The sequence below is a fragment of the Clinocottus analis genome, unplaced genomic scaffold, assembly GCF_023055335.1.
Source record: "Clinocottus analis isolate CAN_PGR_092001 unplaced genomic scaffold, fCliAna1.0.p SCAF_25, whole genome shotgun sequence".
NCBI classification, from domain to species: Eukaryota; Metazoa; Chordata; class Actinopteri; order Perciformes; family Cottidae; genus Clinocottus; species Clinocottus analis.
In genome coordinates this window covers 7,223,265-7,240,000 of record NW_027175987.1, presented here as the reverse complement: position 1 = coordinate 7,240,000, position 16,736 = coordinate 7,223,265, and the positions used below count along the sequence as shown (strand labels likewise).

At 42.3% G+C, this 16,736-nt stretch overlaps 1 protein-coding gene across 1 annotated transcript in view; it reads right to left on the bottom strand.

Moving 5' to 3' along the window:
* Positions 1–14,958, bottom strand: part of nwd1 (NACHT and WD repeat domain containing 1) — a 15,977-nt gene extending 1,019 nt beyond the window's left edge. Inside the window, exons 1-18 of the mRNA XM_068591685.1 lie at positions 14,802–14,958; positions 13,884–13,969; positions 13,650–13,766; positions 12,768–13,122; positions 11,380–12,691; positions 10,758–10,961; positions 10,423–10,576; positions 7,261–7,378; positions 6,675–6,839; positions 6,327–6,524; positions 5,716–5,838; positions 5,447–5,646; positions 4,697–4,960; positions 3,960–4,050; positions 2,548–2,696; positions 1,612–1,885; positions 923–1,476; positions 13–118 (exon numbers count right to left, since the gene is read on the bottom strand). Of these exons, the coding sequence (XP_068447786.1) occupies positions 13–118; positions 923–1,476; positions 1,612–1,885; positions 2,548–2,696; positions 3,960–4,050; positions 4,697–4,960; positions 5,447–5,646; positions 5,716–5,838; positions 6,327–6,524; positions 6,675–6,839; positions 7,261–7,378; positions 10,423–10,576; positions 10,758–10,961; positions 11,380–12,691; positions 12,768–13,122; positions 13,650–13,766; positions 13,884–13,969; positions 14,802–14,958 (4,627 nt within the window). The remainder of the gene's footprint in view (positions 1–12; positions 119–922; positions 1,477–1,611; positions 1,886–2,547; positions 2,697–3,959; positions 4,051–4,696; positions 4,961–5,446; positions 5,647–5,715; positions 5,839–6,326; positions 6,525–6,674; positions 6,840–7,260; positions 7,379–10,422; positions 10,577–10,757; positions 10,962–11,379; positions 12,692–12,767; positions 13,123–13,649; positions 13,767–13,883; positions 13,970–14,801) is intronic.
* Positions 14,959–16,736: the final 1,778 nt, after the last annotated feature.

Sequence of the window (16,736 nt, the reverse complement as noted above, 5' to 3'; positions counted from 1 at the left end):
ACCAGAACGTACCTGTAGCGACGTCCCAGACTTGGACAGATCTGTCCTGAGATCCAGTGAAGACGAACTGGTCGTTGTCAGAGAAAGCAGCAGAGAGGACGCCTTCGAAGAATAACCCCTGAACAGCAACATTGGAGCATTGTGATTTTGCGAATAATGATATTATATAACATTTATTCATTGGGGAAGTTATAAACTATAAAGTTATAGTTATGTCCTTTTATCGGTTTACAGCTACGTAATTATAAATGAACATTATATACATAATTGTTCATATTACTGTGTATAAATGATAAATAGGTATTGAGATATTATGTTAAAATCATACTTTAAAATGATCAATGGTGGAATCTAATGGAATGTATTTACTCGAGTACTGTACTTAAATACAATTTGTATACTTTTTGTTACTTTTACTTTGCTTTTATTTAGTTAGCTTTTTTATTTTATTCTACTATTTTACATGTATTTGACAATATTAGTTAATTTATACATAACATTAATCATTCATTCATTATATTTTGTGTGTTATAGAAAATAATACTATGTAGACACATTGGTATAAATATCAATTGTTCACAGACACGTGTCGACATAGTATATTATTTTCTTTTTCCAGCTTCGTTGTCCTTGTTCTTAGCTGTTATTTCTGTTTAAGTACATTAAGAGCAATTCAATGAAGATCAAATTCCTTGTTCGGATGATTGATGACTGATTCTAATGTATCAGAAGTTATAATTCAAGAATAAATGATGTATTATTCTGAAAATATTTGATGAGTATTTCTACACTGTTGTTAAAGTACTGAGCAATTCTTCCACCACTGAAAATTGCATGCAGTTATGAAATGTGTACATAATTTTGAGTCAGTGGGGAAAATGTGTCCTCTGGTGGATTATTGCAGATGTACAGGAGCTGTGACCTTGTACTCCATGGTGTGGTCCAGGACCAGTGGGCTCAGGCTCCACAGCCTCTGGACGGCGTCCTCGGAGCCCACCAGGGCATGGTTCCCCCTGTTATTAACCGTCACGCAGGTGACTCTGCTGCGTTGAGGCTCCAGGTCAGAGCTGCTGCTGTTGCAAAAGTCATACAACTTCACCTCCCCGCAGTTTGTCCCGTACAGCAACCTGCGGTCGGACAGCAGGGCCATGGAGGACAGTGGTGCGTGGAGGAGGGACAGGGGGAACCCCTTCAAGGGTCCATCCACCGTGGGGAAGCTGTCTCTGGTGGTGATTTCGAACAAACAAACAGAGTCCTCGTAGGCCACCGCCATGTGCTTCTCCTGAGAGCTGACAGCCAGGCAGAGCACCCTGGAGAGGCTCTCTGGAGGGGGGATACAGAGCGTCTCCTGTGGCAGCGCTAATGGGTAGATGAGGACGGTGCCGCTGATCAGGCCGCAGAACAGCAGCCGTTTGTGTTGAGCTACCTCCAGACAGCACACCTCAGCAGAGACCGGCAAACGCTCTGATATAGAACCTGCAGGGAGATCCAAGAGGAGGTTTAGTGGTTGCCACCTGTTGAAGGTGCTTTTATAACTTGAACGTGATTACCATACTGGGCCAGCAAATGCATCGCATTGTGCCTGTGGTCTAACTTTGCACCAGAAGTGACCTGTGTTGTTGTTCCAGCTGAGGACCTCTGTCTGGCTCTGCTGCCGGACGTAGAAAACTCGGTCTGCGTCTTTAGTGACGACAACATGGGCGCAGCCAGCGGGAATGTGGACGATGGGCTTGTGGCGGGTGTCGTACTTCAGATTCCACAGATGGACACTGGAAGCAGCAGTCGAGGCCGATACCACGAAGCCGTGATACAGCAAAACAGAAGTGACGGGAGAGTCTGAACCACACAGAGTGTCCAACAGCGCACCAGTGGTTACCGACCAGATCTGACACAGAAGAATACGGAATATCAGGGACACATAAATATTGCCTCTGTGAAAGCCGGAGCTGTTGACTCATTTACGTTTTTAAACTGCAGTTTGCAGTAAGATTCATGAAACAGTTGTATGAAGTCAGTATTTCTGTCAGTGTAGAGCAGCCGGAGTTTTTTTTCTCGTGAAGCATGTACAGGGCGTTTACTGTGAACCAGCTGAATTAGCTGTAACTATGAAGCAAGTAGAGGGTTTTAACTGTGAGGCCATTGAATTAACTTTAACTGTAAAAAAGCAGGAGGTTTTTTACTGTGAAACCACTTGAGGGTTTTGACTGTGAAGCAGTATAGGGGCTTTACAGTGAAGCAGTTTCAAATAATTTAGTATGAAGCAACTTTGGGGCCTTTACTCCAACGGTAAGGCGTCTATAGGGTTTTTAATGTGAAGCAGTTGGATAATCTTTTAATGTAAAACTACAGGAGGACTTTTACCGTGAAGCGGCTGAGAGGCCTTTATTGTGAAGCATCGAGAGGAATTTTCTATTTAGCAATATTTGGACATTTACTCCAATTGTGAAGCAGCTTGATGGTTTTAACTGTGAAGTTTATTGTGAAGCAGCTGCTAGCAAATTTCCTGCCCACTCCACCATCTACATCTACAGTATTTTAGGCTGTTACTCGTATGAGTTGGTCAGCAGCTCCAGAGACAAGCAGTCGGCAGTCTGAAGACACACAGCTAGACAAAACGCTGTCATCGTGTTGGAGGTCGAGGAATCCATCCACAGAGTCCTGGTCGATGTGAAAGAGGCTCAGAGTCTGCTCACTTCCTGCAGAGGACACAAACAGTGATCAGCTGGAACACATTAACCTTTCTTTCACGAGCCGTAAGGGTTGTGGGGAGTAAGGCTTTGACTGTTGTCTGTGCTTATGCACCAAAAATTAGTTTGGAGTATCCAGCCTTCTTGGAGTCGGTGGGAGGGGTCCTGGAGAGGGCGCCGCTTGCTGACTCCATAGTTTTCCTGGGAGACTTCAATGGTCACGTGGGCAATGACAGAGAAACCTGGCGGGGGGTGATTGGGAGGAACGGCTGGCCCGATCTGAACCCGAATGGTGTTCTGTTGTTGGACTTCTGTGCTAGCCACGGTTTGGCCATAACGAACACCATGTTCGAGCATAAGGTGGCTCATAAGTGTACCTGGTACCAGAACACCTTAGGCCGAAGATCAATGATCGACTTTGTAATTGTACCATCTGATCTGTGGGCGTTTGTCTTGGAAACTCGGGTGACGAGAGGAGCAGAGCTGTCAACTGATCACCACCTGGTGGTGAGTTGGATCAGATGGCCGGGGAACCGGCCAGAGAGACCTGGCAAGCCCAAACGTGTTGTGAGGGTGAACTGGGAAGGTCTGGCAGAGGGCAAAGGATCCTGTCCAGGAGGTCTTCAACTCTCACCTCTGGAAGAACTTCTCACGCATCCTGAGGGAGGTGAGGCATATGGAATCCGAGCGGACCTTGTTCAAAGCCTCTATTGTGCATGTGGCCACTAGGAGCTGTGGCTGGAAGGTCATCGGTGCCTGTCGTTGTGGCAACCCGAGAACCCGGTAGTCGCCACGAGGGTTCTGCTGGAAAGGAGGCTCCAACCGCTTGTCGAACCTCAGATTCAAGAAGGGCAGTGCCCTTTTCGAATTGGGCCATTGCAAGAAGGAGGGGTCTTGGGAGTTTGCCTAACCAGTCTTCATGTGCCTTGTGGACTTGGAGAAGGCTTTCGACTGGTTCCCTCGGGGGTTTTTGTGAGGAGTATGTCTATCTGGGAAGAGATCCCGGGGAAGACCCGGGACACGCTGGAAGGATTATATCCCCCGGCTGGCCTGGGAACGCCTCGGGATCCCCCAGATTGAGTTGGAAAATGTTGCAGGTGAGAGGGAAACCTGGGTCGGCCTGCTGGGCCTGCTGCCACCGTGACCCGACCCTGGATAAGCGGCGGAAAATGGATGGATGGATGGAAGTTTTCCTAAAATCAAATATGTGCAGCTGCATCTTATTACAGTTTAAGAAACTCTTACTCAGTTAAATCAATAACAGAGTCAGACCTGCTATCAGTATTTTTTCATCTTCAGTGACTGAAAGCAAAGAAGGAACCAGAAGAAACTTGACAACAGTCTGTCTCCCCGTCGTGGAAATCTGCAGACAGGAAGGTAATAATTACCATCAACAGTTATTATTGTGTGTAGCAGAAGTTAAAATGATTAAGTTTGGGGATCTAATGTTGAATATAAAGTCATTAGGTTTCTATCGGCTGTGATCTACAAACAGTAGTGGAGGAGGTATTGTGAGAAATGATTGTCCTGTATTAAGTTAAAGTATTTAAATGTAATCAGGAAAATGTACTGAAAGACAAGTATTAGGGAAAAGAAAACATTTTATAAACATTTAAACATCAATATAAAAGCAGGATTTTACTGTTGTTTGAGGGGGAGTTCATTTTGAACTCTAAACTCATGATTATTTTCATTATGGATTTATTTGGTGATTATTTTTGCAATCAATCGATGGATTTGTTTGTAAAAATAGTCGAAATAGTGAGAAATGCCATCCCAGTTACCCAGAGCCTGAAATGACACCTTCACAATAATTTGTCTAATTAATACATCAATTAATTGTTTAAGCTTACATGTTTTGTGCGCAAGATTTACAATTTATAACAAGAAACTTAATCTTTTTTGGGTATTGAGGACAAAACTGTTTTACTACTAGAAAGCTTCATAATGGAAAGTGTAATATTTCTTTCTGCACTAAAATCTACCTTCATTTTGAATGAAACACATACCTGATAGAGGAATCCTTCTTTAGAAACCACAAACACTTTCCCACGTTTCGGCAACATAACAGACTTCACAGGAGTTAAACTTCTCTGTGAGTTTTCCAGCCGAGTGTCAACAGTTTGAGGCTCATTAACAGGATGAGATATTCTGACCAGACCAGAGTCACAAAGTCGAAAGACTGATGCTCCCAAAACTCCCAGAACCACCGACCCGTCATCATCACTCCTGCTGAGGAGGAGCTCAGCTCCGTCCAACTTCCACATCTTCACCTGCAAGAACAACATGACCCGAATCAGACAGAAATGGTCTTAAAGTGCAGTATCATCAGTAATAGTGAATGTCAATATCAGTAGGACAAGAAGTGGTAAAAGCAGTAGAACTAGTTGTAGTAGTAATATTAGTAATAGTGTAAAATATTAAACTACAATGCGGAGATTTAATTTCATCTTGATTTTGGTAGTCCATGTATTATAGAACCATTATAGAACCTCTAACTTTACTGCAGCAGGTTCTGGCGATCTGTCCCCTGCAGTCCTGATTCTCCCGTGCCTCTCTTCCCTTTAACGAGCCCAGCAATACGTTCTGGGTCTGGTTGGCTTCCAGCAGTATGAAATTGAGTCCCAGTTAAAAGTTCCCCACAGCAACTTTTTAAGTAGTGTGTTTAGTACTACTAGTAGTAGTGCAAACACCAGTATTGCAGCAGCAGTAGTAGTAGTAGTAGTAGTAGTAGTAGTAGTAGTAATAATACGTAGTACCTGTGTCCTGGTGTAAACACAGATCAGCTGTTCAGACAGGTGGAGGTGTACTGAGGAAGGGGTGGAGTCAACAGGCACCGCCTCTTGGATGCAGTGCAGCTGTTGGCCATTCACCAGGCTCCACCTCCTCAGAGAGCCGTCCGCAGCCAATGAGAAGCATTCGGCAACGTTGACAATCACTTTGACGGATAGAACTTCACCTGCACACAGAATATTATTTTCAATCATAATATAATTTGATACTTGTTCTTTAAAGAATGCAGACTGACCTGTGTGTCCCAGAAGTGAGTGTACAAGCCTCTGGTCAGCAAGGCTCCAGGCCGCAACCATGCCGCTATCTGAACCTGCAACCAGAAGACCCGCCTCCACACAGATGTCCACACAGAGCACACCTGAAGACATGACGACAGGTAAAACTTTTGATGCGCACCTGTCCTACCTTACTCAAGATTTAACTGCTCGACGACCGCAAAAAATTATTTGATTGATGATTTTCTATAAATGTAATTCCAGCCAAGCCATAATCACTAATGCATTGCTTGCTGTGGAAAAATGTAAATATAAATGTGTCAAATATAATCAAAGGTACAACTTGTATATGCTGTATTGTAAAAAAAAATAAAAAAATAAAAAAATAAACTAGGACTGACTTTTAAAGGTTCAATTTCCGGGGTTTTACACTCAACAAGTAAAGTTCTGAAATTTAAATCAAGAGACACTGACTAAAACTTTAACCTCCTACAATTTGCTAAAATACTGATAATTATTGAAGATAGAACAAAAATTAAAATTGTAATTTTGATATAAGAATCATAAATGTTTCAGTTCTACTATATTTAACTTTATGCTGCTTTCAGAGTAACAATGTAATATTTCTGACCTCCCAGCAGTCCGGTCAGTGTGTGTTGTAGCGCCCCCCCTGGCTGCTGCAGGAAACTGCACTTAGGAATGAGGATCGGCTCGGGGCACAACAGCGACCTCTCCTCACATTGACGACACAGCTGACCAATCACAGAGGGGAAAACCGTGGCCAAGGAGGAGAGTCTGGCCAACAGTTCGGTGTAAAAGAGAAACGTTTCTGTAACCAGAGAAAAATAAAATGATATAATTTGTTAGCTTTTTATTCAAACATTCTTCTTATTTTATTTAGGTTTTAAAAAATATTTTGCTTCTAAAAGTAAACTTTTGAAGGACACGTATAATAAAACATTGGCTCGGAATAACTAACCCATGTGACCGTCCAGGAAGTCCAGACTGGGTTTAATCAGGAGCAGAGTGTCTCGGATCAATCGGGTCTCAATGCAGTCCATGTACTGGGAACACTGGTCCAGGTCCTGGATCACACTGGATACCCCACACACCCTGATCTTACAGTACAGCCACTCAGCACTGCCTGAAAAACAGTAGCACTAATTAGTAATAGGTGATAAAACAACTGAACTTGTTTGGAGAAATTGTACAAGATAAGAAATTGTATAAACAATACTGGAAAATACAATTTTAAAGTTTGAAAATGACAACAAAAAAGCTTCAACATTATAAATATTTATTTCAGAACTTTTGCATCATCATTTTTTTCTCCTACATTCTAGTATTTTGCAGGATTTAGGAATATATTACAACTGTAATGCAAACATCAAATCCGCCAATCACATGGCAGTAACTCAATGCCTTTGTTCAAGACAATCTGTGAAGTTCAAACCCAGCATCAAACTAGGAACTTTGAACTCAGTTGTTGGTGCCGGATAAGCTGGTTTGAGTGTTTTAGAAACTGCTGATCTACTGGGATTTTCCTACATCTTTCCACATCTCACCAATGACTTCCTGTCGCAGTTCGTCCCACAGACCAGCATGCAGCAGGTGATGGGGCAGCTCCTGCAGCTTCCTGACGTTGGCCAATCCTGGCGCAAACCATAGTGGCTGGGGCGGGACCTTTATGGTACAGTGGACATCATACAGCCATTCAAAGTACAACACCAATAGATAGATAATCGGTTACTGAAGTACAGGTATGTCAGTTCCTGTGAATAATGTCAGGGAAGTAGAGCAAACAACTTGCAGAGTTTACCTTCATCTATTAGCAGTTACATGCATAAATTGTATAAGAAGTGGACAGTGAGTTGTCGTGATGTCACCCGTATGGAGGACAGAAAATGACGTAAGTATAAATAAATACATGCATGAATAAATACAAGAGTAAATATATACATATATATATATATATAAGTTATTCCTAAACAGGACATTATTAAATAAATCTATTTCTACATTTTTGTATTTCTTCATTATTTATGTCTGTATTCCTGTGTCCACACACATTTCTTCATTTTAAAGCATGATTTGTCAGTGTGATCGCACTTCTGCCGTGAAGTTTGCAAGCTCAGCTAACCGTTAGCACTTGGCAATCGTTAGCACTTGGCAACATGGCACTGTTATTACAAGCCATTTCAAATCGATTGTGATCTTTAGCAGACGATTTAGAGAACCACGTTGATAAGGACATTCTTCAGTTTCGGCTGGATAAAAGGGGCCACATCCTGCAGCAGATCTGCTGGCAGAAGATGATCATGACTACATATACTGCATTTAAGCCCATAATGATGGCATAGTCTCATGGTGCTTTCACATTCAAAGCGTAGAAAATATTCGCAACACTTCCTGTGAATGCAGCATAACGCTGCTCCGGTGGTTGGGCTGGAATCACATCGCAAAATATCAGACAAATAAATGTGTCAGTGTTGGGAAAATGTATCGGCTAATTTTAAGTGCCTCATCACCTAAATCAATCAGATTATATTTATTTAAATGTCTGCTGGCAGTAGTATACAAATTAACATATACTGTAACGGCCCGAGAGACATGTAATGTTAACCTGTTATGTTTAAAGTTTTATTGTGTTTACAGAAAAAAGTGTTCAAGCTAAGATGACTGGTTATTGTAATTACAGGGTTAAGGAGGTCAGTGAATGTCGCATGAGCTGTGTTGCTGTGAAGCCTGTCAGTCATCCTAACTACCAATAAGCGTGTCTGTAATTGGCAGAGCGAGTAAGGTTGGGGGTTGTGCGTGCGTGTGCGCGTGTGTGTGTGTGTGTGTGTGTTGCGGGCCGGGAGGGAGAGAGTCTACCCGGAACGGATGTGAAGCTTGTTGCAGGGTTATGAGCGTGTTTCTGTTGTTGTGGCGTAGGCTACGGCCGACAGTAGCCTGTTCTATTGTTCTCCAATAATTAACACAATAAGCTAGACAACGTCTCGCAACTTCCTGAGGCAGGGTCTCTACAATACTTATGAGGATCTATGTAATGTATGCCCGTATCATGTACTATTAATGTATATATTCATGTATGTATGTGTAGATTACCATATAACTAGGAGTTTGAATATGTGTATGGACAGATCAGTATGTATGTTTAATTCAATTAAGTTTATTTTGTATAGCCCAAAATCACAAATACAATATTTGCCTCAAAGGGCTTTACAATCTGTACACATGACATCCCTGTCCCAGGACCTCACATCGGATCAGGAAAAACTCCCCCAAATAAAGTTAGTAAAAACCCTTTCACAGGGTGTATTGTAAGATCTCTGTTCATCTGCTAAGGAGGAATGGAATCTTTGAATCCAAATTGTCTTTCGTCCGTTTATTCTTGCATGAAGGAAAAGTATGCAACAGTCAAAGAAAAAAACCTGAGGCAGAGCAACAGAGGAGGATCCCTCTCCCCGGATGTACAAATGCAATAGATGTCTTGTGACCAGAATAAGCAACCTTACATGAATGTGACAGAAACTATTCATATAATGAGTAGTAGGCATGAACCACGATCCAAATGGCCATAGTCCATGTCAGCGGAAGAGCTAGAGAGGAGGGGCATCAGCAGGGCCATAGCGACCAAGACAGGACCTGCTCCCGAGACAGCCAGGATCTGGGGTCAGGGGCAGAGCCAGCTCCAGGCAGTATGTAGGCTTTCACGATGTTCTAGGCATCGTAGACACTGTTTAAACATGTACCACTCGCAAAAAAACGAGCTGTGGCACTTTTCATGTTGTCATGACGTGAGAACGGATCTTGGCGATCTGGAAGAACTCTCTCCCTATAAAACTAATATAATTAATATTGCTCCATCAATGAGGGTTTAGTAGGTTTAGTGCTTTTTGTCTCACTGGACAAAAAGCACTAAACCTGCTCGGGACCAGGTTATGATGATTTTTCTAAACTTGCTTCAAAAAACTGAAAAGCCTGATCTAGGTCATCTTATCGTCAAAATTGTCCAGCTAACTCAGTAAACCAGGTACAAAAAACAGGACCCAGGTCTGCCAGCAGGTCTGCCAGTAGCCGCCGGGTCAAAGCCATGAGTACTGCTCGCCTAGACAGCTTTTTGACTTCATCTAAGGGCCATGTATAAGTTATATTCCTGTATTTATTTATACATTTATTTAGGCATTTATTTATTGCTGTATTTATTTATTCCTGTATTTAGTTATTTATTTATTCCTGTATTTATTGATGCATTTATTTATTTATACTTAAGTCATTTTCTGTCCTCACTCGATGGTTTGAGGACTGATGTTTTGAAACCTCCACTATGAAGTTTTGTCCATCACCATCTTGACTTTTTTTCATCAGCGAATGGCAGGGAACATATTTAGATTGTTGATGAATGACGTAAATGGATCTGGTAGCAACAGTGACCTGTCAATCACAGTAGCCCCGACGTCAATCACACTTCTTTATGGTCTATTTGACTCTAAGTGGACCATCATTTACGAGAAGAGCTTGAAACTAAAGATTAAGACCATGTTTACAATATTTAAAGAATAAATCAATTGAGAAGTAGAATAATTTTTTCATAGACTTATATACAATCTGACTTATTCTTGCAAACAGAGGATTCGCCACCTCTTGGTCAACAGAGAGAATGGAAGTTTAAGAGACTTCCGCATTGAACCGGAGGTTGATACCTGGTTCTGCATATTTTGTACCTTTCTGTCAGAGAGGACCAGCGACAGGCCCGGCAGAGCAACCGGCTTCAGTTTCCCCGACCATCGACCCAGAAAGTACTCCGCCAGGATCCTCACGCTCCGTCCGCGCTGCTGTGACGTCAGATACCGAGCTGAAACCGCCTCGTACAGATGCCTGCACACATTTACACACTCACATTTCTCAATCATTTTACACTTGACCTGTGTGATCATTTATCTTTATGTATAAATATATATATATATATATATATATATATATATATATATATATATATATATATATATATATATATATATATATATTATTATTATTATTTTTTTTTCTTCTTCTTAACCGGTTGTTGAAAGCGATGGCGGCCACCCCGCATGTCCAACGCTCCACAAGCAGATCCTCGAGATCCCGTCTGAGTCTTGCCCACAGGAGGGGAGGCAGTCGGATCAACGATGGGGACGGAGGGAGGGAGTACTTGTACACCTCACAGATGATGTCATCATCCAGAGACATGATGTCACGAAGTTCAGTTTCCAGCAAACCTTCCCTAAAGAGTCAGAAGGTCAGTTTGCTTTCATTGTTGGGCCTTGTAAAGTTCTGTGGATGATTTCATTTAAGATAATTATTATCATTATTGTTATCATTTTGGTACTAACACTGTTGTGGCAACATGATTCAGATACAAACATACCACAACTAACAGAAATGCCTCTTCAACTCATTGTTGAATCATTGTTGTCAAGTAGAGAAACGCTCAAAGTCATTTTGTATGTATTTGTTTGCTGATATTGTATTATTAAAGAAAGAATATGAAAGAATGAAAGAAAGAATATGTGCTTGACATTGTCTCCATTATGTTTCAAAATTGGTTTCAAAACCATTGCTACAGGGAAACTCCTCTGATGATTAAGAATTAGAGAGAATGCAGGTTTGATCAGACCCGGTTACACAATAACTCTTCTCACCTTGCCAGAGTGATGTACCCTAAGGCCCCGCCCACCAGCTCCTTTCCATGTTTCTCCTCCAGCATCAAAAACAGTTGTGACATCATTTCCTGTGTGTTGGTGCCCAGGTGTACTGCTGTGAGCGGGGTGAAGGACGTCCAGCGTTTGACTGCAGAGAGAATCAGTGTGAGGTGCAGAGGACTGCCCGTCTGCTCAAAGCTCTGCAATGTGGTGTTGCTCTGCTCCGGGGTCAAAGTTCGTTGAGATGCTAGCAGGTACGACTCCATCATCTGTTTTCCTTCGTCACGGGACAAACGTTCCACTTCAAAGAAATTCTCCAAACTCTTTAACTTCATCCGCATATTAGCGAATGTCTCACTGTTGGTATCCATGGAAACCACAAGGTGGACGTTGGGTGGGAGATCGGAGGGCATCCAGTGGAGTTTGTGAGCATGATGTTGATCTGAGAGTTGATCCAGAGCATCCAGGATGATGAGCACAGTTTTTCCCTGCTGGGAAACCTCGGTGAGGATGTTCCCGAAGAACCGGAGCAACTCCAGGTGAGTGTTGGCCGTCAGCGGCGAGGGCAGAGCCAAACCGTAACACAAACATATCTGGAGGCAGACGTAGCGGAGGACGTGGTCAATGTCGGGTCTCTGAGGGTGTCGATCCGACAGCAGCCGGATCACCACCCCTGTCCCGTCCTCCAGAACACTGCGCATCTCTTGTGCCAGTTTACACATCAGGGCTGTCTTCCCCATCCCAGCATTTCCGTGCACCACCAGCGGGGTGTGGTACACATTAGTTGACTCCCACATGGCACAGCAGAGCTTACCCAGAAGACCCTCCCTGCCGTAAAGATCTTTGCACAGCTCGATGCTCATGGTGGCGTGCTGTACAACTTCTTCAACCCCCCAATCTGAGATTTCCTCCCTTTCTTCCTCAATGTTCCCCCAAATCTTCCTCTGCCTCCCCACCACCAGAGAATCAACCACCGCTCTTATCCTGTCCTTCATCTGCGAGACAAACTGCTCGCAGACACTGTCCAGGTACTGGGTGTGCTCTTTGCGTGTAGGGTCGATGCTTCCTTTACTGAGCTCCACACAGTGCAAGTTGAGGATCTTCTGCCGTGTTGCGTAGAGGCGGGACTTAAGGGTGGCAAGGAGACCCATAACATCTTTGTCTAGAAGCCCGTCGGCGGTTAGGTCCAAGTACTTAGCGAGACGTTTAGGACCATCCCTCACCTTCTGACGGGGAATCTCTCGCACGAAGAGTAGAGCCGATGGTTCGCTGCTGTTCTTCCACAAACCCTGCTCAAACTCTTGTACTATGACTTTGAAAAAGATAGAGAACATCAACTTTCACTAAAATGTTTGAGACAAAGACAAACTTTGTTAGACATCTCTGACCTGATGTGAAGAAGTCTTGTTTCTGATCGGCTGTGATGTCACCGGCTGCCTCAGCGTCCGTGGCGGCGAAGCGTAGGAGCTGCAACACTTGAGTCTCTGTGGAACGCCACGAGAGGAGGTTTTTGTCACGCTGCGGGCCACTCTCGGGTCGTAGGTCGTTGTAGTGGGGGAAGTGAGTCGTGATTGGCTGGAGCACGTAAGTGGGTGGGACCGCATTGTTGTCTTTTAAGAACCACTCATTTAACTGCTTGGTGCCTTCTGGTTTTTTGGAGAGTTTGGACAAAAGGACTTCAAACAGTTTCTCCGGTATGAGGCGAGGAAGACTTCGATGGCCGTACCGGTTTCCCAACAGAGCCTTTGGAGCCCAGATGCAGGGAAGTAAAGAGAAGAGGAAGAATGAGTTACTTTTTAATCCTGGATTTAATGCTTTATCGCATGCATCCACTTTTACTTCCACTACAATAGAAACATCTCATGAAAAGATCCAATACATAACCCTCCAATTCACGGGACAGTATATTGGCTTCATGTTGAAATTGACGTGTTCCCCGGAGAAGGGAATTTGATGCCCGGGTCCAGACCTCTGAATCTGCCCACTCCTGACTGGATATTATTTAGTTTTGGAGTGTTGGTCCAACAAAAAAGATGTATTAAGATATCACTGATGGATTTGGAAGATTCTTATGGCCTTTTTTTTTTCTTTTACAATTTTCTGACATCCTACTGAGCAAACAATTAATTAACAAAATTACTTCATAGAAAGAAAAATAAATGAAATGGCTATTCCTGGAAAAATTCAAACAGCAATTACTGTCACCACGGTGTGATTCATTCACTTTAACTTAAGTCAAAACAAATGAATCCAGCTTGTGAGAGACTCACGATGAAAGCAGGACCAGCTGAAATCCTCTGACAGCTCTTGATCTCATGCAGGAAGATTTCACAGGCCTCGTGGTCTCCAGACAAGTCGCTTCGAATCCCCCAACGTAGATCTACCACCTAAACAGGAAGTGACCTCACTGATCAATGAGCATGTATTTACTGAAACTGCATTATACATCATATTATCAGTTACTGGATTTCTTTGTCTTAAATTTGAATATTTACATTACTAACCTCAAACACCAGGCCCAGACTGCGACAGAAAGCAAGGACTTCTGGGTAAGCTCTTTCCAGCAGGGCTTTCCTCTCGCTGCTCATATCTGGTCAGTGATGAAAAAAGAAAGAGTTAAAAGCTAAATCAGTAAGATGATCTGAAATGACCACAGCAGAATATAAGTTTGTGTGTAGTGATTTTGGTCACACTATTTTTCACAATAGAAATTTGCAAAAATGTTTCCCGCTGAAATGAGTGTTGTTGTGTAACCAGGAGAAGACCATTGAAGGAGGTAGTGGGTTTGGTTTCACAAGACAATGAAGTATTTTTAGCTGCATGAGGTATTGATCTCGGAAGTCCAAACTAGGCTCTAATATTCATGAGATCTTTGGTCATGATTATGAGCTCCAGACCTAGTAATTACGAAATAGTAGCTTATTATTACGAGGTATATATATTTTCTTCCTTTAGTGAAATGCATTGTACTTCCATGAGCTCACAGTTTTACATGACTTAATGCCACAGTAGACCCTTTTTTACACCAAAGCACAAAAAGCACAGGTGTAAATAATCACATTAACGACGTGTCCTGGCCAGCCATGTACGGACATGGCTGGCCAGGACATGGCTGTTCCAGGGCTTGTTGTGCATGGTCACTCTAGTGAGTGACCATGCACAACAAGCCCTGGAACAAGCTCACATGTATGGAATGCAGCAATGAAACACCATTAGTGTTACTGATTCCACCCAGTGTTTTTCCTGCTTTGGCAAGTCAAAATGAATGCTGATAAAAGGTATCTATTATTTCAAAATCTTTAGCTGAGATCCCTCAAAATGTTCCTGTTGCACCACACACTGATTGCATACAGGCATTTGCTGTACACAGCAGGAGTCCTGGTTTTGGCCAATGTATGTAGAAAGTACAAACAGTGACCTACCTGTGAAGGTGGAGCTGATGAACACTCGGATCATGTTGGAGCCGTTCTTCGTCCTCTGAGCTTCATCTATCCGTTCACTCAGGACGTCCTGTAGACTGATATCTCCTCCTTCTCCTTCTCTTCCTACTGCTGCTGCTGCTGCTGGCTGCTCTGCCATTGCCTTCTTCATCTGGTCTTGCCTTCCTCAGCTCAGCTGCTCTTCAGCCTGTTTTGTTTCCCTCAGAGAATTTCCTCCACGACAACCACCTCTCCCACCTGACCGGCTGTTGTACCTGCAGTGCGTGCCACTGTAGTCTGTGTTACACACTGTTTTCTAATCACTAAATAACTGTGACCAACTGAGAACAAAATTATTTTTTTTTAAACCTCCTCATGTATGGTATTTCATGTTTAACAGCATGCTGCATTAGCGTCTGATCTAGAGGTTGAGGATTGAGAGCCTTTATTAAGTAAAAGTACTACACTTAATACTCTGTAGCGAGAAAACTTTCCGCATTGACACATACAGTCACATTTAACAGTCTGCCGCGTGTGAGTGCCTCCATGACGGAGATATTTGCTTACACTTACATTTGTGTAATTGTTAAATCAATCTCATTATTATGCAGAACGTATACAAACTGTACTTTGTTAAAAGTAAACTTTTCTTGTTCTAACTTGAGAGGTTGGTGTAGCGGGGTGCAGGAACAAAGTATTTTATGTGTGTGGGCCAACCCACACAAGTTAGCTAACCTGAACCACAATGCCAAATGCTGGGCGACCTGCACTGCTAAATTTCTTAATTAGTTAATGTACAAATAGCCTAAATTAGCTTCTTTTTTTACATATTTAAAGCAGGATTGTGAAACCAGACAATTTTAAAGCCTCTAATCAACCGTATTAGAGTTCACATTGGATTTTTATTTAGCTGTAACTTGAGAGCGAATTTGCAGCAACTTTTTGAGTGTGCTAGTTTGTTGATTTAGCATTTGCTTCTTTATGCTAAGCTACGCTAAACACATCTTGGACCCCTCTCTGTAACTTATTGGATTCAGAGACATACTGTAATCTTTAAAATAAATAAATCACACCTGTTAGCTAGCTGTGAGGCCACACAGGTGAATTCGACAGATACATTTGCAGTGCCGTTGTGAATACATCCTCTCTCCCTGTTTTCAATGGTTTTAAGTACCTTTACTAGTTCAGTTCAAGTTGATCTCACCTGAGTGTTTTTGCAGGGGCCCGTGGGAGTCTGGGCCTCCCGGGGGCCGCCGCCCACAGCTGCAGCTCAATGCTAATTACGTTGAAGACAGAAGGGAGGTTGATGACGATAATGAGGACAACAACGCTACTGTAGAGCTGGAGGACGTCTGCTGCACCTGTAGCTTTTGCAGTAACAAACCTCTGACATCATGTGATGCACAAACACCTGAACATCAGGTAGGTTTTTCATCATTAACGCTCAAATATGATACACTTATATAAAATAATAAATAATTTCCTTTACCTAGCTATGAATAATTATTCTTTTTTTAAACTATCAAGGAGATTAGTGTACTAAGGATGGTGTATTAATAAAACTAATAGTGATCATGTCTGTAACTGTGACATCCTGATCACTTTTAGTTTTGTACTGTGAAGTTTTGGAAAGAATTAGAGAAATATTGAGGTTACTTAGGTTAAAACATACAGCTGACAAACATTTTGCTTACTTTAATTATCATCCTGCCATTCAAAAAGATATAATTGATAATTATTATAATAACACAAAAAAAATTATTTATACCCACACTTTTTGTTTCGCAAGATAATGTTCACAAATGTACACCAGTTTGTATTTTATGATGTGTGAATTCACTTACTGAAGGCAAAAAGCTAAGGCGATATAAACAAACCACATTACAATTTATTAGTATTATAATCATAAAAACATTAAAATCTCTTAAGCTTGTGTTA